Here is a 25,819-nt window from a genome sequence, read left to right as displayed (position 1 = left end):
CATTGTGAGGAAAATATTAGGTAATGCCGCCATCGTCGTGGGTAAAATGCGCATAAGCGTTGCAAATGTGTGTGTGTGTGTGTGTGTGTGTGCGAGTCGGGAGAATAATAAATGTTCGACGAATGTTTTCGCAATATCGGCCTGCTGCGCTTGTTGTTTTGTACAACCTTACGTTTGTACGAGTCCATCGTCGGCGTGTGATCTAATAACTTATTAACGCTGGATTCTGTACCTTCATTTTTCCGAGATACACACATACAGTGCGGTATTTCTCCGTAAATACCTCGCACGCGCGCATTTTTCAAATCCCACGAGAGAAAGAAGAAGAGAAAAACAGTTCAACAACAGCAGCAAAATTTCGTGGGAAAGCAATTTTCCCCTCGACCAAAATCTGTCGTTCATCTACACACTCTTATAGGTTAATGACGTCCGCATAGACTCGCTGCAAAGCTCGTTAATTAAAAGAGGCACGGCTACTTAGATAGCCGGTCGGAAATTCCAGCGGCGCTCTTTACGGGGTGTTACTCGCGCGACACCTTCGACTTTTAACAATCCACTTTGTATAACGTAACGCAGTATATAGCCACATAGCTCTGCCAGAATTTTCTGCCGCTTTCGAAAGCCATCGGGGCTGGCACACAAATCAATGGAAAGCCGCAATCCGCGCACGCACATCGTGTATAGTAGGATATACTATGCGATCGTCGGCGGACACGCACGTCCTCCTCTCTTTCTTTCTGTGCAACGCCGGCGACGACAATTTCCGCCTTTCTACACGAAATTTCCATCGCTCGTTTTATCACGAGCTCGTTATACACTGTTATATATATATACTGTTATACACAGTATACTCTCCTCTCCGTGGATACGCGTCGCTAACAAAGCCGCGCGTCGTCGTCGTTGTCGCTCATTAGGAGAAAGCAACTACGCGAGAGTTGTTTTTTCTTCCAGGTCCTACGCGCGCTTTTGTCGTCGCCGCTGCGATGTCCCTCGCGCAGCGCGACGTTATATACTCGGATTTACGGCGGATGAGTCGCGGGTTTCTCTCTCGGTCGCGCTCCTCGTTTTTCGAAGCAACAGCAGCGAAGGTGACGGATCGCACTGTCTTCTCTTCTTTTTTGTATCTCTGTCCTTCGAGCGTACGCATACACTCTTGAGGTATTATTTTTGAAGAATAAGGACGAGCTGGGGTAATGGTATATGCTCCCGGCTACGCAGAGAGATGTAATCGGAACAATGCGCGCGTGTAAAAGGTCCGTCGTTAACAAATTTCTGCCGCGCGACGCTCGCCGGACAATGTGTATAATAAAGGGACGGCGAATTTTAAGTGTCGTATGCCTCTCGCAGTTGAGAGGACACAATAACGCAGACGATGCAGCCGTTTGCTTTTGCGCAACGAGCGCACACGAGTGTCTCTTTTTTTGTCGTAGTCGCGCGCGATGTTGAAACGCACACGAGGTAATTCAATTTAGCGGTGTTACTTGTACTATTAAAAAAAAATTGCGCAAACGCGCACGAAAATGAATAGCGGATGCGTGTATAGGTCCATTTCACGCTGCGTGATTTTACACGAGTCAAACGTATAAGTTCAAGTAGATATCAGCCGGGCATGGTCAGACGCAGCCGAACGTCGAAGCTCTGAAGGATAATCTCATTTGATACGCTTCACACAAGTACTCGTTAGCTTTTACAATTTCTCGTCCATGAAGCGGTAAAACATCGCGAACGTCGTCCTGTGAGTTTCGACAAAAACCCGCACACCGCTGCCGGAAACCTCAGAGCAATCGCTCGTGCGTAAAACACACTATATAAGAAAAAAAAGCGCTAACGAGCCCTACGCGTAAAAAGAAGCCGACCAATAAAAACCCTCAAGCATCGGGTCGTAAAGCAGTCATCCGCTCTCTCAAGCACCGTATGTGTCATATACAGCACGACGCGAGAAACAACAACAGCACCGGAAATTCGGGTCATTGAGAAAGGAGAGTGCAGTGTATGTGTGTGTGTGTATCACACACATCGCGGAAGCGCATCGCGCGAAATTACCGAACGCGCGCCATAAGCGGAGAAAGGTTCAATCTATTCCCGGCGCGCATATTCGAGAGAGAGAGAGAGAGAGAGAAGAGCCGCCGGGGGCGATGCCGAGATATACGGCGCGTCGAGTGATATATAAAATGATTTTCCGGCCGGCGCACTATTAGGAGCGCGTTATGGCCTGAGCATGCACGTATGGAAGTGTAGATACAAACAAAGGCACGCGATGCGGCTATTTAATGCGCAGATCTCGTCCGGACTTTCACGCGCGAGCCGGCCGGAAAAATTCGGTGCCGTGCGCGCGCGAGAGCTGAGGATGTATAAAGCACGGCTCGCGCGGATGCGGGTTTACGTGCGCCGCGGTAATCGTCCGCGGGACTGTTCAAACACGCTATACAATCCCCGTTCGAGGCTCGTAAAGCCGCATTAAAAGAGCCATTCCGCCTGAAATAACTAAATACCCAAGCGGGAATACGCAGTACTCTCTCGAGATGCATTTATAACATAACGCTTTGTTTGCGCAAGCGCGTCGCTCTCTCGAATAAGGAAGAAACCGCAATCGAGCGCTTCGCCCACCGCGAAGGAGCAAAAAGTAACCCAGAATTACGCAAAATCCACGGCGCGAAGATCGAATGGATGCATTTAGGAGAGAGAGCGAGAGAGAGAGAGAGAGAGAGAGAGAGAGAGAGAGAGAGAGAAACAGTTTCTCGCGCGCGGAAATGAAAAATCGTAAAAGCGCCGGGCCGCTTCGGTGTAGCGAGAAAGAAAGAAACGGCGGCGGCTCGCACGCAGCAATGGAGTTAAGGCCGCTCACCGACGCGCCGCCGCTGCTTAGAGACTCCGTAGAGCCCGTAGAGTTCAGACGTTCACCGAGGCGCAGCAGCTGCAATTTCGCGCTCTGCAGCTAGGAGAGAGACTCCCTTCTCTTTTTCCGCGCTGCAGCAGCTAGCGCGACTCTTTGTGTGTCTTATTTTCCGCCGCCACGGTCGTTGCATTACGCGCCGAGTCCGATGTGATTTTCGAGGATGGACTACTGAGGAATTGTATGCTATAAGGACGTAAACACACACATGAGTGGCGGAGAGATTCGTTGACATTCGCGCGAACTATTAGGCATTCCTACGACGTCGGGCCGCGCGTACGTGATAAAACTAGCCAACGCATACGCATGACGATACAATGCGAGTATTATATTAGCGCGCGCTGACTCTCACTCTCGAAAGAGGAACTCCCCTTTGTCACACACAGCGGCGAAGCGATGTAATAACGGAGAGCCGACTTCCGACAGCCAAATCGACCATCGGTTATACACAGGGGAGTGGTCGCATTGACTTCCGCGGATTCGAAAACCCATTGGTACAGCAATAGAGTCGGCCTAGTCATCCGTAAAAACGCACCTGTGTGCGTTAACCTATAATAGAGGCTCTAATCTAGTTACACACATCACAGCGCTAGATACCTGTGTGTGTATAGCTCTCCGTGGGAATTTAGGCGTGTCAGGAATATAATATACGTTCACGCGCTCGGCGGAAAGTGATTTTTGCAATCGGCAGCGCAACCCAACGCACGGCTCGCGTATAATACTTATAACGGTGTGGAAAAAGTACCTGTTGCATCGTTGCTGCCAGCGCCGACGACGACGACGTCCTCCCTCTTGGCCGACGACGATCCCAGTAGCACCAGCTCGGCTGCCTCGATGATCCCAGCCTCCTCATCGCTGCTGCTGCTGCTGTAGACCTGCAGGCTTGACGCGAACAAGCTCAGGACGACGATAAGCAGGAACCTCGTCAACATAATGTCCAACTGCTGCTGCTTCCAAGTAGCCGGGCGCTACTCGTGCCTCCCTCGTTGACATTACATTATCCGAGAGGCGGGTCTCGTTGGGCGAAAATTCAGCCAAGTCCGTTCAAACGTACGAAATGCACTTTGGATCTATCCCGCACCGGTCTTTCGTCAGCGCGCAGTCATTTCCTTTTCCCGACGTGTGTAACAACAACGACTCGATGCACCGAGAGGACGACACTTTTTCAGGTTAGTATGGACAATTACTCGAAGCTTCTTACCGTTGCACTGATGCTTGGCTAGCCGCCAAAGCGCCTTGTTTACTTTGCACTGCGAGGCTGCGCGCGTAAGTATAGAAAATAATGTGTACCTGCCTCGTGTTCATGCCGCACTACTGTGCTGGCATTGCAGTCGTCAGGTGTTTGTGATGTTTTAGCCGCGGAGCCGGCCCCGCTCTCCACTCGTATCCTCGCGCTCTCGCCGATTGAGGCGCTGCCTCGCGGCCGTTCTCCCAGGCTCGCGGTAAACTGACGTCTTCGGTCTTCGCGACCGTTTCCCGACATTCGAACGTTGTCGGAGAGAGATGGAGAGAGGGGCTGGAGGGGCACTTTGCGCTCGCGCCGATGCTCGTTTAAATACATAACCTTCGCGGAGAGGTCCCCCCGGGTTTCTGCACCATTTTGGCGGCAAAACTCACCTGTCCGGCAGTTACACTCCTTATACCACTGCGACTAGTGCGAAAGAAGAGACCGTTGGAGGAAAGGAGTCTTGTCAGTCCTCGATGAGTGAAACATCATGTTCGTGAAGAATCTTCAGAATGACTTTTACAACGTGATACACGGAAAAGTAAGTGGGATTGTTGATATTTGAGAAGGCGTGTGGAACCTTTGTAACGGTTAACCTTGTCGTACGTCTACCTGTTGCTCCTTGTTCGAATTGTCCTGTGAAATTTGTTATAGGAGAGTTGGTTCATGGATTTCATTTTTTCAGCAATGTCTCATTCTGGTTAACTTCGATGTCGATGCTATCTGTGCCTCCAAGATCCTCCAAGCCCTGTTCAAAAATGACAACATCGTGTACACACTTGTTCCCATTCAAGGAGTCAAGGAGATGGTTCGGGCATATCAGGAAAATGCCGATGAGGTGAGTTGACCTTAAATCTTAAATGTAACCATCTGGTCTCAATAATCCATTTGATTGACGTATACTTATAAAGATATTCATCGTGTTTTGCAGATAGAATTTGTCATCATGATCAATTGTGGAGCCACGCTTGATATAGTAGACATGCTCCAACCTGAGGAAAAAGTCATATTTTTCATCCTTGATAGCCACAGACCATACGATTTATGCAATGTCTACAACGAAACACAAGTGCAAATTCTTGGGAATCTAAATCCGGATGAGGAAATACCGGAATACAATGATGTTTTCAATGATGAATCTGTAAGTAATTGTCTAGTCCTAAGTTTCGATTTGGTACAAACCAGCAGTATTGAAATATTTATTTTCTTACAGTCGGATGAGGAACAAGAGGATGAAATCTCCGATGGGGAGGATGAATCGAATCAAGCTAAGAGAAGGAGATTGAATGAAGCTAGAATTCTAAAGAAAAGAAAGAGGAGAGAGTGGGAAGAGAAGAGGGACGAGATTCTGTTTAATTATACTCAATACAGCTATTATGGCAAATCAGTATGTAATTTGCGTTTGTAATAAAATAAGTTTATTTCTGTCTATAGATATTACATACGAAATTTCTCTTTGTAGAGCGCCGTAGTAGCTTACGAAATGACATGGCAGATGTCAAGGGATAACTTGGATATGGTTTGGTGGGCCATTATTGGATCTACTGAACAAGCTATTTTAAGCAAAGTAGAATCCAGCACTAGTGTCTTGGTGGCTGGTGATCTGCAAAGTCATGTTGCAAGATTAAGTCATAACAGAGGAGGTGATGCTGAACAACTGAGTGCCATTAAAGTTACGTATGATAAAGAGTAAGTGTCCTGTGCAGAACCAAGCGATCTTATGTTTTACTCCTGTATACTGTCTAAAATAAAATCATTGATTTTCTCTATGCATAGTCTTCAATTAGCTTTATACCGACACTGGACAGTTGAAGATAGCTTCAGACATTCAATTCCAACAGCAGTTGCTCTGCGATTATGGTCTATCAAAGGAGAGCAGAGATTGAGAGAATTCTTGGCTGAAATGGGACTTCCTCTTGCTCAGTCAAGACAACGATTTTCAGCAATGGATCTTAATCTACGTCAAGAGTTTAGAGGAATGGTGGAAAAATTGGCCAACAAGTACAGAATCAGCAGCATTGTCGGCGCTAATTTCACGATGCAATATGGATATCGATTCAAATATTGCGCCACTGACATTGTGTATTCAATGTTGGCAATTTTAGAATCCACGGTAATTTTTTTTCTGTTCATTGAATACCTATACAATGTATTATGTAATGTATTATGCATCACTAACATTTTTTAATCGACAGACCAGAGATAGACCACCGCAGCTGTGCTTTTTGGAGGCGTCCGATTGTCTTACGCATTCGAATAAGGACTTGCTCGACAGAGGCATAGAAAAAGCCAAAAACGTACTTGTACATATTTATAAAACCGCCCAAAGCATCTTGGAACTAAAACAAGTCATAAATGCTGGTACATTTCTTTATGTTGTTTTGGCGGACAGTATTATGAATAGTCATATGTTCTGTCACCCTCACATTCTGATAATATTGGCTCAGTTTATCTTGAAAGCATATGTTGAATCATCGAGAAATAAACGTGCGGCTACCTGGCCTCTCGTTGCCTCAGCTACGTACAGCGAAGAAGATGGAACATGCCTTATCGTTGGTATACCCCCGGTATCTGAAGAGCAACCTAGGAGGTGCGTTTACTCGAACATTTAATTAAGAAACGTTACAGCTGATATTTTGAAAAGAATTAAATCATCACTGACACTTGAACATTTCAGCTTATTTGGTCGAGCTTTTGAACAAGCAGCTAAAAACACAAACTCATACATCGAGGCAGACTATTTTGATTCTACAAGTAAGGCATACAATACTGTAAATATATTCTAAACTCAAATAATATTTTTCATTTCTGACACATTTTACTTTTCATTGCAGTTGCAAGACTGAAAATTGAAGGTAGGCTTAAATTCTTCGATGCCTTGGCAGCACTACTAGTATAGTCATAATAGTTTTTTTAAACGCAAGTGTTGAAGCACAAGTTTTATTTTTAAACTATTCCGAGTGAAAGGATGTGATGCATCAAGTAACATTTTTACGATCTGAATGACATAAGCGAGCATAAATGTAAGTTTCAATATCGTTTTTTAAGTTTTTTTTTTAATCTATGAAGCAGAAACTACTTGCACTTTTGCAACTTCACTTTTTACCAGTTTGAATTAAATGCAATTTTAAAATCACCTTTAATGCGCCTGCATCAAACGAAAACGTGGATCCCTCGGTAAGAATCTTATATGATATAAAAAAAATGTTTTCTACCCTGTGGCGCAGTCAAAATAATCGAATCATAATGTTGTATATATCATTGTTATAATTATGTTGCTAAGCAAATCGTACCGCATAAAATTCAATGCGTCACAGCGTGATGTTATTTTTTCGTACTGACTGAATCAATTATGTAAGGTATCATTACTTAAGGTAAAATAAAATTCAATTATGTTATTATCGACGAATATGTTTATTTTACCTATATAAAAAAAACTTACATATCAAACTATTTATACTGATTACTTAAAAGTAAAATGAAGTATAATATGAAGTACACCTATCATAATTATACCAAAACTCGCCCGTAAGTCTTTTCGTGCGTAAACAAAGCAATGATTTTATTCGAACTTAATTCAGACGAGGCCCAGGATATCAGGATGGCAGCTAAGATTTTCGTATTTGCGCTTATTTTAACTGCTCGGCCCTTCGGATAGCTATGCCGCATTAATTTTTCAGTTATCTACCTTATTACTACATGACTGCTCTTTATTAACAAATATATAAATTTGTTTATTTTTTATTAGTTTGGATTTCCCAAAAATATCTAGACTTTCATAAATATTTCTTACTTTACTCTTATGCAATAAATCTTGGAATTCTGAAGAAACAGTGGAAACGTATAAGATATTTTTTCAATTCGTACTTGACGAGATACTGAATTTAAGCAAAAAGTAATTAAATTTTAAACGTGGATACATAGTGGCTTTGATAAGAATTGAAATGTAGTTTCGGACATAAAAATAAGAATAATACACCGATTATTATCCTAAAGGCAGACTTTGTATAATCATCTGAATTTTTCACAACATCACTTAACTTACAGTGTTACTTTGAACTTGAAGTTGTCGGTATTTTCGTCAGTCAATGAAGGATTACGATGAGTCTGATTCTATATGCATGTGTCATTAAGTACGTTTAAACGCGTGTTTATGAACGTCTTTCATTAACACTCGTTCAATAAGTCGTGCTTTTAATATGAAAAGGAAAAAAATGAATAACTACGCACATTGCTAAAGGACCTCCTGACTATATTACATACGTTTTTTGAGGATTACTTTTGATACGAATTTTCTCTTTTGCTTTCCGTTTATTATCTGCCTCATGAGAATCTCGCTTCTTTCGCGCGATACACCGTGCAAAAAAAAAAAACTAGTTACGAGTGTCGTTTTATCTTTAGAACTCCATATAAGTATACGCAAAAATTCCAAATTTCACCCAAGCCCACTTCATCGCACGAAAGAAGCTATTCCAGCACATTGACTCGAGGAATTGCCGCATGCAGAATCTCCACTCGGGATTTCACGTGTACATATATGTCTATAGTCGAGTCAACTCTCGCGGAATGAACGCGATGTGCAGCGCGCTCACTCGGGCTTGACGGTCTTGTGAACGGCGGCGATTTTGTTGGTCGGCAGCTTGTCGTTCCTGTAGCCGTCGACGAACTGCTGAACCGAATCGACGGTTATCTCGGCGCCGTCCTCCATGACCGCGTACACCCCTCGGGGTATGTCGATCGCAGTCAACAGCGGCACGGCGTCGTCCAGGCCCACGAATTCGCGCAGTATGTCCGAGGTCTCGCACTGAAAATTGCAAGAGTGCGTTATCGACGTGAAAAAACAAACCATAATACATGCAGAGCGACACAGAGAGAATGCGAGATCGACTTACGTCCAGCGCGATGTAAAACTGCAGCGTGTCGTCGGGATCGTCGTAGTTGGGGTCGTAGTCGGGTCGGTCCCTTCTGTACATCTCAGCCGCGGGCAGAAGGACGCTCTCGCCGAATTGGATCTCGCAGTCTTCGCCCTCTGTGTGCAAGGAGAAAAAATGAGCTTGAGTATACACGAACGAGGCTGGCCAGACTTTGCTGGGGATTAAAGAATAACACTATGCGGCTCTTGCGTCTTTTCGACTTACCGACAAAGAGAATAATGGCCGGGGCGTCGTGCAGAGACGTCGCGTACTTCTCCGTCAGGATGTTCACCAGCCGGCTCGTCCACGGGAAGTTCTTCAAACAGACGAGAATTTGCGTTACTACTTGCAATACGCATTGTATTTTGGCTCGAAAAATGAATCATCTCGCGCGACTTATAGCTAATAAAACAAAGCGGAGGACAGCGACACAAATAACGCTGAAGCAGCGCTATGTATACTTATCCCAGCAGGGCGTTTAGCGCGATCCGCGTTTCTGAGAGAGGCCGACGGCGGCGACTAGCGCTTCTCAGGCACGTCGCATTGTATTCAAAACAAATCCCGCGTTAAATTCCAGACGCGCCGCGGAGGGATTTGGAGAAGAGGAAAAAGAAGCCCAGAGGCACTGAGAAAACTGTGCGAGTGTGTGTGTGTGTGCGTGTGTGTGTGTGTGTGTGTTTGCGAGAGGAAAAGAGGGAAAAAAGAAAGCATAAAGAGCAATTCGTACTAGACCCTCCGGATCTTCGAGGACTTCGGTGCGACCCTCGAGCGTGATTATGTTGTCGCGGGGGTCGAGGATGACCAGAGTGGGGATCGCCTGGACGTCGAGTGCTCTCGCGAGCTTCTGCCGCCTCTCCTCCTGGGCGAAGGGTATCCTCAGCCAGGGCATCGTGTCCGTGTACGTTTTGTAGGACTCCTCGCTCCTGTGAAAACGAATAAACGGTTAGAAAAAAATCAGGCCAGAGGCGTCTCGCCGCTAATTGCATCGGGCGAAACTGTACCGCTATGCTGCGCCTACGGAGCCACGATTTAAAAGGACGTCGCGCTCGGCGCTCTCGGTTTATGAATAACGAAGGCGCTGTCGGCTGTGTGAGTGACCCATTTCAATTCCAGCCGAGTTAGCTCGACAAAAGACAGTTAATTAACGAATTTCGCTAAAAGTATTCGCAAAGGGAGGCGAGCGAGAGATGGCTCTTGCTTACTTATTTCACGCTTTGAGCGTTCCCTTTTACCTCTCTCTCTCTCTCTCTCTCTCTCTCTCTCTCTCTCTCTCTCTCTCTCTCTCTCTCTCTCTCTCTCTCTCTTTCTTTGTCCGTGTAACCCCTCACTTTCTCTAACGCCAGCGTATCCGCCGACTTTTTTCGCCTTCTCCCATCGATTTTCCATAAGTCCCGCTCGAACTGCTCCGGCTTGGCGGAACGAATAACGAGAGAAAGAGAGAGAGAGAGAGAGAGAGAGAGAGAGAGAGAGAGAGAGAGAGAGCGGTCTACTCTCCCCTTTATTTTTATCACTTTTTTCCCTCCGCATTTTTGTGGAAGCTCGTGCCAAGATTACAATGGCGCCCAACGTTTCATCATCGCGCCCCGTACGCGCTTCGGTAATTCAAGTGCGGCCGCTGTTTTCTCTCTCGCAAGCTCTCCCGTGTATACATACCTGGTGTATCGATCGACTATTTATCTCTCGCGCGGAACACAATGCGGGACTCTCTCGAATTTTTTGCCTTTTTTCTCGCTCTCGGTGTTTGCTCTTTTAACCGCGGAGCTGCATCGACGAGAGCTTCCGATACACCAGACGCGCGGGGAGCTTGCGAGCGCAGGTAGGCGCTTTTTTATTTGCTCATTATCGGAAAATGGTCACGAGAATACAATGCGGCCGCCTCATTCTTTTCGATGTTTTTCAAGCGCTATCGTGGTATACCTTTCGTATATTATACCGAGCTGCTGCAGTGTATACGGAGCTTTTAAGCAGAGACGGCTATTACTATCGGCGTTTGCAAGCTCTCGAATACCTCTATACGAGTTGGAATATGAATCCTCGCGTAGGCAGTTTCGAACTCCAACGGCAATACAGTCGGTTCATATTTCTACACAAGTGCCTTATTTCGGCTTCAGGGATACTCGTGGCGGCTCCTTTGAGATTTCGATTTACAGTCGACATACCTATAACAAACTTTCAAAACTCTCTCCGCAGGTCTATACAGCACATACTCTTCCCCGAAATCCGATTGTGCCTCGACTTTGCCACTTCCCTTCAATCGCTGCGCGGCACGTACATGATATAGAACTCCCTCTATACTCGATATCCCAAGTTTATAAGTGCCAGTATTGCCGCATAAAAGAGAATGGCTGCGCTTATACACTCGCCTCAGTGAGATAAGAAGCGGAAGCGCGTGCGATTCTCTCCGGAACTACATATACGGAGCTTTACCCGAGATATGGGCCAATATAACCCAGAGCGCAGTAGTCTCGGCTTCTATCCCTCGCCGCGCGGAATTAGGGGACGTATTTTTATTCCGAGGACAATTTACTGCTGCATAAGCAGACTAAGTCAACCATTACGGCGTTTATACTCGTGAACTTCCGTCCTCCCGTATATACGTATACACACAGAAGATGGAGGGTGATCGCATCAGCCTAATATAACCTAATTCCCTCGTCCTGATGAGAAGGATCCCCGAGACTGCCCTTTCTAATCTTCGTTACACTCGTTCGTCCAAATCGAGAGAGACGACGAAAGCTCGAGAGTTCGGCGTGTCTCGAGAAAATATACGCGATCTCCGTTACTTTTTATTATTCTCGTGTATACGAGCAATCAATATATAGCGAGGGCCACTTCACGTGATTTACGTCGCCGATACCCTTTAGATAAGATTGCGCTCTTTCATGTTTATGGATGATACGGCTTTCTCGGCGGGCCGAAGTGATTTACCTCGTGTATAGAAACGTATAATTTATAAGAAACGCACTCACCTATCCGAGCTGACGAATATGACTTCGAAGTCGTGGCCCCTCTCGCGGATCCGCTGGTACGTATCGATCAGCTGGGGCGTGAAGGCCTTGCACGGTGGACACTGTCGGGAGAAAAGAGAGTAAGGGAGAGATGAAATTTTCAATCTGCGAAACGAGGGCTATAAACGAGTCGATTTCCATAAGGTATCGAGTTATCCCATGCGTATATTCGATTCGGCCGCGTGCTCCCCTCGGCTGTATCGAATCACGACTGTGTATACACTCGGAGAGCCCTGAGCATATCCAAACACGCGGCAATTTGCTCTTCTCTCCGTCCCGAGTACACATAGCACTCGTATCATGAGTTGAGAGGATGGAAAAGCTCGAGAAAATATGCTATATTACTCACCCAGTGCGCGCTGAAGTAGACGCCCTTGTAGCAGTGGCGCAGCTCCTCGTGCAGCATCGGCTCGTTGCTGTCGCGGCCACCACACGGCAGCAGAGGTCCGTCCTCGAGGGTGGCCTTCGGATGCGGTGGTTTCCAAGGGAAGCTTTGTCCCGTCGGGTCGGCCAAGGCACGCTCGACGCCGCCGCGAGTGAGCACCGTGCCGTTGACGCTTTCCAGGAGGATCAGCGTCGGCACGCCGGCCTTTATCCGGTACCTTCGCGTCAGCCGCGTCTGCGGGGGCAGAGATAAAGAGGAAACTTGATTCTCGCTCGGATACGTATTTTAATATCTCGGAATAACTCTCTCCCTCTCTCGTTATAGCTTTACGTACACGAGATGCCTCAGCTTGGATTAGTGCTTTTCAATCCGGCGTGCACTATCCGAATCTCTTTGGGTTACTGCTACTCTCCGTGTGCTTGATTTCGGTGAAAGAGCCAGTCGGCGAATTATTATACAAGAAGCGGCCGCCGAAGACGGCCGTCGAGAGCTGTTTCAATCTGTGTCTGCTTGCTCTCAAAGCGAGACCGACCGCGACGCTGTTTATAAGGGGCGCTCTTCGAGAGTCTCCCGGAGGAAAGTTTTTTTCCACTTTACTTTTCAGCTCACTGCTCGTTTCTTGGAGATATTCTCGGGCCGTGTTTCGTTATTTCGACTACGTAAACGAGAGACATGGTATATGTAGGTGAGCTCCTGCGATGTTTTTTTTTTAGAAGACACGGCAGACGCTGCGCGGAAATTGAATAGAGTACAATTTGCCCCGGCAAAGGGAATGGAGTTTGGCTTTGTGATACTTTTTAGTCTTCCGACGGGAAATTGAGCCGGTCTATTATATACTTGGGAGGATCTCGTTATTGTTTGTTGATAATCAGGCGAATGTGAAAAAATAATTGAAAGGGCGCACAATAATGTTTCTCTCCGCGAGTCTACGCATACACAATTTATGCGGTATGCATCAGACTGAAGCCGGGATGAGTCAGCGCTTCGGAATCGGCGCTAGATATATATATATATATATATATATATATATATATAAATATATCGTGTTTACACACACTCCTTTTTATCACGATTCTACGGAGGCGCGCAGCTATACATTAAAGCTACACAGGGGGGCGATTTATCAATGCGAAAAACTCGCGAGTTTTCAAGTTCGACGCCGTAAATGCCGTTCGACTCTCGTTCGCGCTATACGTCAAAACACTCGCGCTGGCACTCAAAAACGTCCCATCGCCTCTCTCTCTCTCTCTCTCTCTCTCTCGCGCGCGCGCGCGCGCGCGTGCCAGCACATCAAAGCCTTTCCGCCCTCCCCGCCATATATCTATATCATCAGCCATACCGAACAAACGACTCCCTCTCATTCGCTCGCTCGGCGCGCGATATCGAGAGCCTTTTTCCTCATCGATCTTCCCGCGTTCGGGCTCTTATCGAGTGCGATGCTGTCTACTCCCGCATTACACGCGCCGCCGAGCTCGAATTATATGTCGAAGGCTGCGCTGCAGCGCTCGCGTATAATTTATGCAGAATCTCACGGAAGGGGGATACGCGCGCGGTGCTCTTTTGACAGACGATCGCGCGCGAGGCCTTAATCATTCAGAGGCGAGAGAGGGAGGGTCGACGTCTTCAGAGGCTCTGAGTGATGTACTTTGTCTCCGATTTGTATGGGAGCGTTTACGGCCGATACGTCGCCGTTCCGATTTTTTACGAGCGATATCGATATGAGAGGACGCGTATAAATCTTCGAGCGCACTCGAGCGAGGATTATGTGATGGGGAAATACGCCGTCGATTAGAGTTATACACGCGACGGCCGTCGTATCGAATGTCAGAGTCTGCATCAGCGTCGGCGGCCGAGCAAACAACGTCGCGTCGAGTCCTCGCATATAATACTGCACACGTCGCTCGCACAGCCTGCCGCGGGGCTAATTATTAAAGAAAAAGCTCGATTTCAGCCCGGCTCCGCTGCACACCTAGAGGGGTTGCGCAAACACAGAGTCGGACAGCACGGGTCTTTTAACCCTTTGCCTAACCCCTTCCCCGCTGTGATTCCTTTTATCTCTCTCTCACACATTCACACTCTCGAGTCTTTCACTCTCTCTCTCTCTCTCTCTCTCTCTCTCTCTCTCTCTCTCTCTCTCTCTCTCGACGACGACGACTACGTGCTGCTGCGCGGCGACGTTTCGCGAGGGAGCGCCAACTCGAGGATTTCCCCTCCGCCTCCTTTTTTTGTTGTTGAAAGTGTTATTCAGCAGCCGGCCAGACTCACAGCTGCTGCTGCAGTGGGAGAGAAGGCGCGAGAGAGGTGCGAGAGAGGAAAGCCAGATAACAGCGGGCGCGAGAGCTTCGAGATGCGAGCGCCTGGGTTTCTTTTTTTTGTTTTATTATTTTCGAGGCGAGGCGAGGAAGGAGCCGTGTGTATGGGGTAGTCGCGAAAAATGAAAATGACGTGAAAGAAGCGTGAAAGAGATTTCTGAGTCGGATAAGTGCGTGGCCCGTTTGTTTTTAATGTGCTCGGGACTTGCTCGCGCAAATCGAGCGCGCGAGAGAGACGCTGTACCTCCGAATGACGACGTGTCTGCGCGCATTCATTCGCGAGAATGAAGCGTATCTCTCTCCGACTGTTTTATACACGTTTGCGCGTCGCTATGTGCAGAAAACGAGCAATAACGAGCGCGCCTATAGTTTCATTTCTAATTCACGCCTCTAAATCAAACCGCCGAATAAGCCGAGCTAGCGGTAGCGAGGGTGCGAAAGGGCAAATTCTCCGATATATAGTCGAGTTGCGCTGCAGGTATAGCCTGCGGGACCGAGAACGAAATTGCCACCGGGCGTATCTAGCTACTTACCGAGTAGAGCGAGATTCGATTTTCGAGCGATTTCATCTTCCTCCTTGTATACCCTTTTCGCCGACGTTGGCTGCCTTTCGCTCTCTCTCTCTCTCTCTCTCTCTATATATATATATATATATATATATATATATATATATATATATATATATATATATATATATACATACATATACCTTATACACCCCTCGAGCGAGCTCGAGGCTTTAGCTCGTCAATTCACCTGCTATTGCTGCAGTTGCGCCGCGGGCATGTTGGCTACTTTCTTTCCCTCCGCGGGCGAGACAATCGAGTCAATTATGTATAAGTAGGCGCTAATGAGAACGTCGGCGGAAATTTTACCGCGCGGCTGCTTTCGCTATAATGAAATTCTGTCTAGGCTTTATGAGCCTGATTTTACCGCAGATCAAACCAATTAATCCGGCGCTGTTCCGGGAGTCATCAAACGGCTCTAATTAAAATATTAATGATTCACCGCGGGAGAGCCCGGCGCAGCGAGACGGTAATTGGGATCGATTGTTGTGGCGCCCTCTTTTAATTGGATTTTACATTGAGAATCAAAAGCTACGCGTTATATAGACATGTGCGGGGGAAAATGACGGAACAGTTTTGGACTGGCCTTGGCACTGGGACTTTTCGGCTAGCGGCGATAGGTGGCGCATGGATGTTTTCGTATTTCCCACTGCCACTATCTGCGCGCACGGCGCATATTATGCAGCGGCGTACCAGCTATGTCGAAACTACCTTGGGCGGCTCATGCTGTAACTGCCTCAGTCTAATTTTATCAGTCTTATATTGGCTTTTTTTGACTATTGCCAGGATGTCTGCTTAAAGGCACTGTAAATGGTAAGCTATAACTAAAATTAAAAGAACCGAGCCTCGTATACCTGACACTGAATATTCAGTCTTCTCGAAAAAGCTCTGGATTAAAATTAAAAAATCATACATCAGCCTCGCACGCGTTCACCCAGGCGCTTAGTCCCTGACAATGAAATCTGGGACAGCGGCGCGAGCCATGCAAAGTTAAATCTTTGAAATTTAATCAACGACTAATTCGTGGCGTGTCACATCGGAGTCGCAGGCTCTCGTTGCCCATTGAAAAAGTTAGCGAGTCCGCCGAGCGAGAGGCTTAAAAACTGCTGAATTTCCAGAGCGCGTATAGGCTTTTCACTTGATTCCCGAGCGCCTACTGCCGCTGCGCTCTCGCTCGGCAAAACTAATTAAAAAGACCTCCTCGTCTCGTTTCTCTCTCTCTCTCTCTCTCTCTCTCTCTCTCTCTCTCTCTTTCGGTGCCCGATAGTGTAAAATCAACGGGCTGACACTGCACCGCTAAACGAAATGTAACGAACGCTCGAGAATTTTCATACAACATATACGTATACGTACATCCGCGCGATAACCGGCGCAAAGAGCGCAGCAGCAGCAGCTTTCAAAGCGGAGGAAAGCGTGCCAGGCCGCGAATAAGCCAAAAAGCAGGAGGCAAAAAATATTGATAAAACGCACGCACGCCGCAATCGCCGGCTGTGTATGTGTTTCCGTCTGCTCCCGTGTATGTACATACGCTTCTCTCTCCCTTCCTCGGCTGCGATGCTGCCGGGATTGTGTGCGCGGCAACACCCCGTAGCTATGCACTAGACTCTGAAGAACCTGCCTGCCTGGCTGCTACTGCACGCGTGTATGTACCGAAGGGTGAGATCAGCCCGTCCGTTTCTCGCTTGAGCGGAGCGCAAGGGCCAGCGGATACAAGGATGATTCCGCGAGGAGACTGTTGCCGGAACTATTTCGAGCGAGGGACGGATGTTTGGCTTTGATTTACTCGTTTTGTCGGAGGAGGATCCGAGTTTGCCTTGTATAATCGGTGCGAGTGTTTGACTAGCTGGAGAGTACGTTTAACGAGCTTCAACTTTCGAATTTTTTTCGCATATTATGCTTCGACCAACGCGGAAAGTTCCGTGTACGCAGTGCACCGACATGGGGTGCTTCGCATAATATCCGAGACGGATACGACCAATTTTCAGTGGTATAGGGATTTCTCCTTTTCTATCGCTCTCTCTCTCTCTCTCTCTCTCTCTCTCTCTCTCTCTCTCTCTCTCTCTCTCTCTCTCTCTCTCTCTCTCTCCCTGCAAACACCCACTTGTACATGCGTAGGTACAATAGCGGATCGCGCGCGATTAATAAAAAGCCGTGTATACAGTCGAGCCTGCTTTTTCACGATCGCAGGAGATTACGCAATAACCGCCGGCTATATCGCCGCGGCAGGCCTGTACAGAGTGATAATTCGCCTCCGGCTCACCGGCGCCGCTGGTCCAATATCATGCCCCTCTGCAGCCAGCTTATCGCGCTTGACTTTTTCCCCGCTCTCTATAGAGTCTCTTGTATACAATTGCGGGAGTCGATTGGCTTTTTCTTTTTAATCGTCCGGCTATATTCCATTCTATCGATTTTCGCTCCGATGCTGACACGAATGCGGTACAGTGATTGCGTTCGAATTTGATTTCGTTCGTCGAATCATTCGGTCTTTCAGTGCACGATTGTTTCGCCAGCTAATTACGCAGGGCCAGGCTGACGTATGGTGTACGGCAACGGGAGGCAAAGCACAGAGAGATGCGTATCGTTTGCTCCCTTTGACGCGCGAAAGTAGCGCACTTGACGAGCGCTACATCGATTCGCTACGTTCGATAAAGGGCTTGTATAAATATTGTCACCGCTTACGCGTAAGTATCTTCTCGTCTGTCGGCACACGAGGTACTCTAGTTTGCTTAGCAACTATGTAACGATGATTTTCAAGCCTCGATTGACCAGCTGCGGTCACTAGAGTACTTTACATGTTAATACTAATTAGCACAGCCACTCGTTTCGTCGATCAATTGAGCTCGTCGAGTACTCGTTCGATGCTTCGCAAATGTATCGTTGCACAATGAACTGAAAATATAGAGAAAAAAATTCTCGTGAAAAGCACTCCTCGAAAGCGTACAAGAGTCATCGAGGCAGAAACGACACAATAACGCCAGAAATTATATCGCGACAGAGCGACTCATCCCCAAGAAGACGATAAAAGCCCGCGCGCCTAAAAACTTGTCGTCGTAGTCGTCGTCGTCTCGAGCGCGAGCGCGCGCATATATTCGGGCAAGAGGACACTTGATGAGAGGAGAATCTCGGGAAGAAAAGAAGCAAATTTGCCGGTTTGAGGCATTCAAAGCCCACTAAACGAGCACACTTGAAACGTCAAAAACCGACATCCCTGTGCGTTTGATTTTCTATAGACGCGGCGGCGCGCCCCGGCAAGAAACTTTCCGGAGAGAAAAAAACAGCCAAAGGGGAGAGTCGTCGTGGCTCCTTTTGAGGGATGTATACGTCTATACATATAGATACAGGCTAGAGCCTCTATCACACGGAGAAAAAGAGTAGGATATGAGAGAGTGCAGGCAGAGCGCAGCAAGATGTGGGTCGTCGGTTTCAGATCTTTGACGGACGGGAAAAGGTCGGCTGAATAGTCGAGGATTCGCGAAATGAAGTTGCGTTTTAGTATGCGCGCGTGTATGGAGAAGCGCAGGCATATAGGCCTAATCCGGAGCGCGTGCGATGAAAGACGGAAATAGGCAAGAGAGAGAGAGAGAGAGAGAGAGAGAGAGAGAGAGAGAGAGACCCGGGCAAATATTGAACTGGATGTACAGTAGATGAAGAGCGTTTAACAACTTCTGTCTCACTGTCACCACTGCAGTGCAGCGTTTTATATCCAAGTTGCTGCGCTTTTGACCTGCTCCGATTCCTCTGCTCGACGGATTATTTCTGACGCTTATTGTTGAATCGGTCTAACTCTATCGATTATTTTAGTAAAAATGCATACTCTATCGATACGATGAGAATTCCATCTCCTGCAGAAGTGAATGTATAAGAGTGTACCGAAGTTGGCTGCCTCTTCGCGAAGCCCCTTCGAGTTCACAGGCTTCATTAATTTTTACGACTCTCCTCGCGGATGAATCCCCGTCTTACATTACTCTCGCAGATACGCGCAGCTATAGCTATGTACGGAGTTATAGAAGATAAAATCGAGCGTCGCAAGCCAAAACCAATTTAATTAAGTTCAAGATCAGCCCCTAATTACTCCCTCGCTCCAGCTCCGTCGGTCGGAAAAGAGAAGGCTAAACTCCTTATCTCGAGCCGCGTCTCTTCGGGGTTTACAAGCGGTGCGTTACGCTTGAATGTAAACTCGGCGAAAGACGTACGGAGCGTCGAAATCCGAGATGGGGAGAGAAAAAAATATTTTCCTCGTCGATTTCCTAGACAAATACATCCAGTCGCCTCGCTCTCGCGCTGGCGAGCGAAAAAAAAATTATGCAAACTCGCGCTCGTCCTTCAGCACGTGACTGCTGGCGTAGCTCCTTCTTCTTTTTTATCATGCAAATTCGCGCTCGCGCTGAATCGAATTCTCCTGCTCTCGAAATTCCCGTAAACTTGCGGCGCAGCAGCCTCTTGCTCCTGGAACCTTCTCCCTTAATTTTCTTCTTATCTATACCGCGCGGGGCAACTATACGTATACGTATAGCGACTCTCTCGAGGGCGAGAAAGGCCAGAACCCTGCGAGCGCGCGCCTAGTCATAAATTCGACGGCAGCAGAGAGGGGCGTTCGCGTTCGCGCGCGCGCGCGCGCGGGGGCAGAAATTATATGGAGCACGTGGCGCAGACAGTATAAAACGCACACCAGTATACTGCGTATACACGCGCAAAGATGCGCGTCGCTGTGTATAGTGCCCGTGTACGGATACGTATATCCGCGCGCAGCGAGGGGAGTGCTTTTATTGTCCCTGTCGGAGCGAGAGAGAGTTTCATGCGTGTATGTGTGTGTATACACCCGAGCAGTGCCGCGGCGTTGATGTCTGGCTCGGGGGGAAATACAGAAAAGACGCACGCACACACACGACGACTTTCTCTCTCTCTCTCTCTCTCTCTCTCTCTCTCTCTCTCGGTTGGCTTTTACTTTTTCCGTTCACTTCCCGGCTTTTTTTTCGGGGAGAATCGGAGTCGCACACATGCATACGCGAGCGATATCGAGGAGGGTAGGCGCGAGCGTATACACGGCTCGTCGTGCGGGCGTCTTGCGGCGAGAGAGCTGATGTGTTTTTATTTTGCGTGGAAAAACGCTAGAGAGAGAGAGAGAGAGAGAGAGAGAGAGAGCAAGATTCTCTCAGGCTACTGGTGCGCGTCGACAGGAATAATTCACGGTATACGGGTATGCGCGCGGGCGTATCGGGGGAAATTCCGCGCTCGATTAGTCCCTCGGCAACGAGAAAAAGAGAGCCGGCCGTATAACACGATAAGCCTCGCGCGTCGAAGTTTCGCGCGCGAGAAAAAGGTAGGCAATCGCATCGGAGCTTAGAAAGTTTTTTTTTCTCCTTAAACGAGATTTATTGCCCCGGGATGATTGCCTTATGCGTATATATAGAGTTGGAGAGCGCGGGGGTGACGTTTACGCGAGACACGTCAGTCAGTCAGTCGTCAGTGTTGTGTGTATAGGTATAATCGGCGACAGCGAAGTGTCTGTTAATTTAGCGAGGGCGTCAGCGCCGCCGCCGCCGCGAGCGATGCAATCGTCCTCCGTACGTAATAATAGAGAGAGAGAACAAAGAAGTCGAGCGCGCCAGCGATTCGCCGGTACACACACACACACAGCACTCGCTGAACTACATTTCGATCTCTCTCCGTTGATTAAGCGCTTCGGATTATTATTTCCCGATTAATTTCACGAAGACACTCGAGTCGGCATATTGCGATTGATTCGCCTAGAAACGAATGCGAAGAGCTGCTCTCGAGGGAGTCTGCTTCACCCCCGGTACTCACGGCGAGCTTATCCGCATTGAAATTCGAACTGCGAGGCAGGTGTATCGCCTTTGCACCCTTTCTCGTGTACACAGCCGAGCTATTATTGGAGCGCGTTTCGAAAAGCGCGGCTGAATATAATGCCTCGGAAACAAAATTTCGCCATGACGACGCATTTCCGCTGTGTGTATACGCTCCCGGCTTTTTATACGCGAAAGAGCCGTGCAAAACATGCAACGATTTCATCAATTCGATTTTTCCCATTATTCCGTCGTGCAGGGTATACACAGCGGCTTTTGATATGCAAAATCGCGCGCTCTCCTTCATTGTGCTCTCGCTCGCCTCGAAAAACTAACCGCGTTCACTCTCGGCTTTATGCGTACAAAAGCCAGCGAACAAGTTTATCCTTTGCCTTTCCGGCGAAGCGACTCCGAAACTCCGTTTATCGCGTGCCGGCAAATCAAAGCGGCGGCACTTTGATTCTCCGAATACGCCTCAGTTATGTGTACTCCACTACGCAGTGTATGTATATAGCTTCGTTCGACGATTGGCGATATCTCGTAGCGCAGATCAACCGAGATCGAACGAAGAATCGCCTTTAAAAAGCAGTGAATGCCGCTCTCTCTCTCTCTCTCTCTCTCTCTCTCTCTCTCGAGTCCCGCAGGTATATAAAGAGGAGAAGCGAAAGAGAGAAGCTGTGGACGAAAGCGAAAGCAGCAGCAGCCGGTGCGACCGCGCGACGTCCTCTCCCACGCGCGTGCGAGCACACAACGCGCGCACAAAGATAATGCGCGGAAGAAAATGAAAGAGCGCAGACGGCGGCGACTCATCTCCGAAATTGCTTTGTAGCCGGAGCCGCACGGCAGCTTACACCAACTGTATACGGAATGTACATCAGCAGGGGCTCTCACCTTTCTCTCGTAGTCGTCGCTGGGCACGGCGAGCCAGGGTAGCTCGGCCACGTGATTCCTGAAGCTCTCGTCGAGGTCGATCACGTCCTGGACGTTGCTCCAGAGCAGCACGTGGATCACCTCGAGCCTCTTCTTGCAGCCGGCGGCCGCGGCGTCGTTCGCCCCATTGCTGCTGCCTCCGTTGACGCTGTTGTAGAGGTCGACGAGGTGCCGGGTGAAGTCGTCGCAGCTCGCCCCCGGGTCGACGAAGCTGAAGTACAGCCCGAGGACTTCGCAGCTCTGGGTTACCTCGCTCGTCGGCAGCTTGTCCTTGACCGCCGGGCCGCAGCGCACCAGGTGCTTGCCCAGCAGACGCTGCTGCCAGGGCTTCTGGGCCTGGTTCGCGCTCGCGCTGCCGCTCATCTGCAGCAGTTTGTTGCAATTGTTGCTGGCCGGATTATTGTTCTCGCTGAGGGCACCGGCCGAGCAGGCGGCCATGACGACGCTCCGCGCGCGACTGACGCCGCCACCGGCGAACTGTGTGCCAGCCGAGTTGTCGAAGGGCTACGAGCGGCGGCGCTTCTGTCTCGCTCTTTCTCTCCTGCGCGTTCGGAGCTCTTACTCGCTGCGAGCATGTGCGGCTGTGTGAGTGCGCGTGTATACTCCCTGCTGGGAGGTCGGCTGGGTGCGAGCGTACGCACAGACGAGATGAGTGGCCGCCAGAACTGCTGCCATGCGGAGAGGTGTAGGCGAGCTGCTCCTTGGGTCTCCAGCGTCTGCCAAGCCCTTTCGACAGCCGTATACATTTGCCTGCAGCACACGCGGCTCGAATATTCCGCTCGAAATTGCGCGCCGATAAATATTCCGTTAGCATGGAAATGGGCGATATGCGGGTGCTATTGCGCGGCCCGTCGAATGCGTGTACATGCGCGCCGCTTTGCTTTGGTGCGCCGTCAATTTAGCGAAAAAGGGATGTTTACTCGGTTGCGGCTTTTTCATTCGATGAGCCTGTGATGCACTTGTGTGTTTACAGCGAGTGTTTCGTTTGACATACGTCATGTTTGCGCTACAGACTTGGGGCTACGCGTTCGACAACTTTTTTGCGGATTGCGCTCCGAATTTCCGGATGGCGAGCTTCGTTGAAATTTTATACTTTTTTAACGAGCGAGAGCATGTCGATGTAATAGATAGAGAACACTGAGAGTTTTAAATTATCGGTGATTTAAAATGCTTCTACTGGTGTATATCCCAATATTTTATATTTGGATGCGGTCCAAGCGAGAAAAAGATAGCAATTGCGTGTCTTTGAATGTATACAAGCACAGCAGAGAAAGAAGAAATATTTTTATCCGTACATTTCGTAAAATCAAATTGAAATACGGAATATGCTGAAAGAAATTAATTCGACGTTTTACTTAATTTCATTAAGGTGATGCCGAGATAACAGTTATTTATTTAGCCACTTGGAGACACTGTAATTTTTGATGAATTTTTTGCTCCTCAAGAATTTTAGAGCGTCGTTCGCTCTCCTGAACAAAAGAAAGTGCTATTAGCGTGTCTTTCGAAACAAAGAGCTCTTCTGCCCATGTACTTGACAAGTTTTGCGGAACTGGACTCGCTGAATTCTAGTGATACAAGAAAACGTACACCAATTTTTTCACAATTTATTGCAATTGGCTCAAATTGTTGATATAAAACATATATAATTGAGAATAATAATTGCATGGTAACTATTCTACAGCAATCTATTAAAAGATTTAAAAGAAAGCAAATATATAAAATTGTCTATGATTAAGCTGTACTAACTGCGAACAACATTTAACATGATAATAATTGCAAAAATATCATACGATAAAGGATGAATACCAGTAAAATAAAAATGAACTTATTGTCCATTGATGAAAATAATATTTTCAATTAACTGAAGGTTAAATATTTTTTAAACTAAAATTAATATTTATCTACAAAACTATATATTTTTGTTAACTGTTAATTTTTATTTTAATCCAGTGTTATTTTCCTCTTGATAATAAAGAAAACTAAGTATTTTCAAACACTTTCCAACTAGGCTAACTTGTCAACAGTCGATAAGGTAGGAATCTGGAACTTCCATAGCATCAGTTGTAAATCTACTCAGCTCTAAAGATGTTTGATTCTTTTATGAGTCCACGATTGCAAATAAAAATCACATTATTTATTTTTTATACATCAAAACTGCATTTGATTTTAGAAAATAAATAAGGGATTAATTAATTTCACAAAACTAAATTACATTGACATTCCTATATCTCTACATACTAAGATCTTTCAACTGACCGTGTGGCCTAATGGATAAGGCGTCGGACTTCGGATCCGAAGATTGCAGGTTCGAGTCCTGTCACGGTCGACCATTCTTTTTGTTGTTGCTCCCTGAGCCCAGGAAAAGATTAAAAGTTGCGGCTAAATGTAATACCGCACTTAGATATTGCAACATTTTTATTTTCTTGTTAGGCTGCTATGAATCTATGCGATATGAAGAGTTAGCAATGAAGTAGCAGTATTATTTTAATCAAGTGCAAAATAATCAATATCAAATACCAAAATAGCCTTTATTTTCATTGTCACTTCGCTATTATAAAGGGCAAAACTACACAATAAGCCTCCTTTCTATGTCTTTTTATGTATTAATAAATTTAAATAAAAAATTATAGATACAACATGTATGCGTCAGACTAGATGGAAGACGAGTTATTATCAGGTTCAGTTTGACTTAGACAAGAGGTGAGTCATGCAGATGATGTATACACTATACGCATGTGCTCGAGTTTTTTACAGGTTACATTTAGTTTGTGTTTTCAGAAAACCGGTGCGTAAAGTTTTTGGCTCGAATACAGTTTAGGCTTTATCTAAACACGTATGTATACAAATTTAAATAATCAACATATTCTAACGGTTCAAATTTTAAGAATGTTTCCATTGATATAGTTTTAACCAATATGCTCTAGCTTTTTTTAACTTGCGAAGGTGGTATCCGTCACAAGCTATAAAAAACTTGGTAATAATTTGTCTTACAACGTATATTGAGTCGAATAATGCTTATGTATTTGCGTGGCTTGGTGTTTGTACGATTTTAAATCTCTCCATACGTTTTTCTATAACATCTTACATTCATATGCCGTTATTTTTTAAATCTACCTGGTACGTCACGCTGTATCGATTCTTCATCAAAGCTACCATAATGACGCACACTCGAGACTAACACAGGAAAAGAATAGTCCCGATGAATCAAAAAATAGAAAAAATCTAAAGCAACTATTTTACGTTTTATTTGTCCCGTGGCTATAATCGCGCTTATTTCCTGACAAAAAATGCAATATATAAATTGCTAAAATTAAATTTTGAACAATTGCATTCTATATAAATATCAATTTAAAATAATATACACGATATATCAAAGTATGATTATATCTTAAATAAAATTAAATAGATTTTTTAAATATTTGTTCAAATTTATTTTTTTAATATTGAAAATATTTATACCAATTACAACATACTCAACAAATAAGAAAGAGGTAATCTTAATATGAAACATAAAAAAGTAGCGTGAAGAACAAAAAAGTATTCCTTCGAGCCGGATTTGAACCAGCGACCTATGGATTTCTATATTGTATAAACCTACTACAGTCCACCGCTCTACCAACTGAGCTATCGAAGGCTATGCACTACAGAAAAATCGGAGCATACTTGGGTAAGAGATTGTAACTCTGTGCTTCTATTATAGCCGTATACTTACACATGAAAATACTGTACTAACAACTGATAAAGAAAGAGATTAGATAACATTCGAACAATACAATCCAAATT

General features: G+C 46.6%; 3 protein-coding genes and 2 non-coding genes across 5 annotated transcripts in view; 2 read left to right on the top strand and 3 right to left on the bottom strand.

The window, feature by feature from the left end:
* LOC100123764 (cell wall protein DAN4) overlaps window positions 1-4,209 on the bottom strand; it is a 110,136-nt gene extending 105,927 nt beyond the window's left edge. Inside the window, exon 1 of the mRNA XM_008214514.3 lies at window positions 3,639-4,209. Within this exon, the coding sequence (XP_008212736.1) occupies window positions 3,639-3,825 (187 nt within the window). The 5' untranslated portion in view covers window positions 3,826-4,209. The remainder of the gene's footprint in view (window positions 1-3,638) is intronic.
* Window positions 4,210-4,390: 181 nt separating this feature from the next.
* On the top strand, window positions 4,391-7,523 carry LOC100123768 (cell division control protein 45 homolog). Its single transcript, XM_003424061.5, has 9 exons — window positions 4,391-4,659; window positions 4,804-4,956; window positions 5,050-5,259; window positions 5,332-5,505; window positions 5,581-5,807; window positions 5,895-6,231; window positions 6,314-6,708; window positions 6,796-6,872; window positions 6,953-7,523. The coding sequence occupies exons 1-9, from the start codon at window positions 4,609-4,611 to the stop codon at window positions 7,015-7,017; spliced, it is 1,689 nt and encodes a 562-aa protein (XP_003424109.1). The 5' UTR covers window positions 4,391-4,608; the 3' UTR covers window positions 7,018-7,523.
* Window positions 7,167-23,359, bottom strand: LOC100123772 (nucleoredoxin). Its single transcript, XM_001607433.6, has 7 exons — window positions 21,998-23,359; window positions 12,389-12,658; window positions 12,001-12,101; window positions 9,759-9,954; window positions 9,257-9,347; window positions 9,011-9,147; window positions 7,167-8,922 (listed from the first exon to the last, which is right to left on the bottom strand). The coding sequence occupies exons 1-7, from the start codon at window positions 22,472-22,474 to the stop codon at window positions 8,707-8,709; spliced, it is 1,488 nt and encodes a 495-aa protein (XP_001607483.1). The 5' UTR covers window positions 22,475-23,359; the 3' UTR covers window positions 7,167-8,706.
* A 930-nt stretch (window positions 23,360-24,289) lies between these two features.
* Window positions 24,290-24,362, top strand: TRNAR-UCG. The gene has a single exon. It is a non-coding gene; the product is annotated as a tRNA-Arg (tRNA).
* Window positions 24,363-25,577: 1,215 nt separating this feature from the next.
* TRNAY-GUA lies at window positions 25,578-25,670 on the bottom strand. The gene is made up of 2 exons: window positions 25,634-25,670; window positions 25,578-25,613 (listed from the first exon to the last, which is right to left on the bottom strand). It is a non-coding gene; the product is annotated as a tRNA-Tyr (tRNA).
* Window positions 25,671-25,819: the final 149 nt, after the last annotated feature.

Source organism: Nasonia vitripennis, chromosome 2 (assembly GCF_009193385.2).
Source record: "Nasonia vitripennis strain AsymCx chromosome 2, Nvit_psr_1.1, whole genome shotgun sequence".
Taxonomy (NCBI): Eukaryota; Metazoa; Arthropoda; class Insecta; order Hymenoptera; family Pteromalidae; genus Nasonia; species Nasonia vitripennis.
This window is presented reverse-complemented; position numbering and strand designations above follow the sequence as displayed.

Bases quoted from the DNA above. Each gene is read 5' to 3' on its own strand.
- LOC100123768 (XM_003424061.5), top strand. From the start codon at position 4,609: ATGTTCGTGAAGAATCTTCAGAATGACTTTTACAACGTGATACACGGA. The intron at 4,957-5,049 runs GTGAGTTGACCT...CGTGTTTTGCAG, and splicing joins ATCAGGAAAATGCCGATGAG to ATAGAATTTGTCATCATGAT. The intron at 6,709-6,795 runs GTGCGTTTACTC...TGAACATTTCAG, and splicing joins TCTGAAGAGCAACCTAGGAG to CTTATTTGGTCGAGCTTTTG.
- LOC100123772 (XM_001607433.6), bottom strand. From the start codon at position 22,474: ATGGCCGCCTGCTCGGCCGGTGCCCTCAGCGAGAACAATAATCCGGCC. The intron at 12,102-12,388 runs GTGAGTAATATA...TTCTCCCGACAG, and splicing joins TCTACTTCAGCGCGCACTGG to TGTCCACCGTGCAAGGCCTT. The intron at 9,348-9,758 runs GTACGAATTGCT...GTCTGTTTGAAG, and splicing joins TCGAAGATCCGGAGGGTCTA to AACTTCCCGTGGACGAGCCG.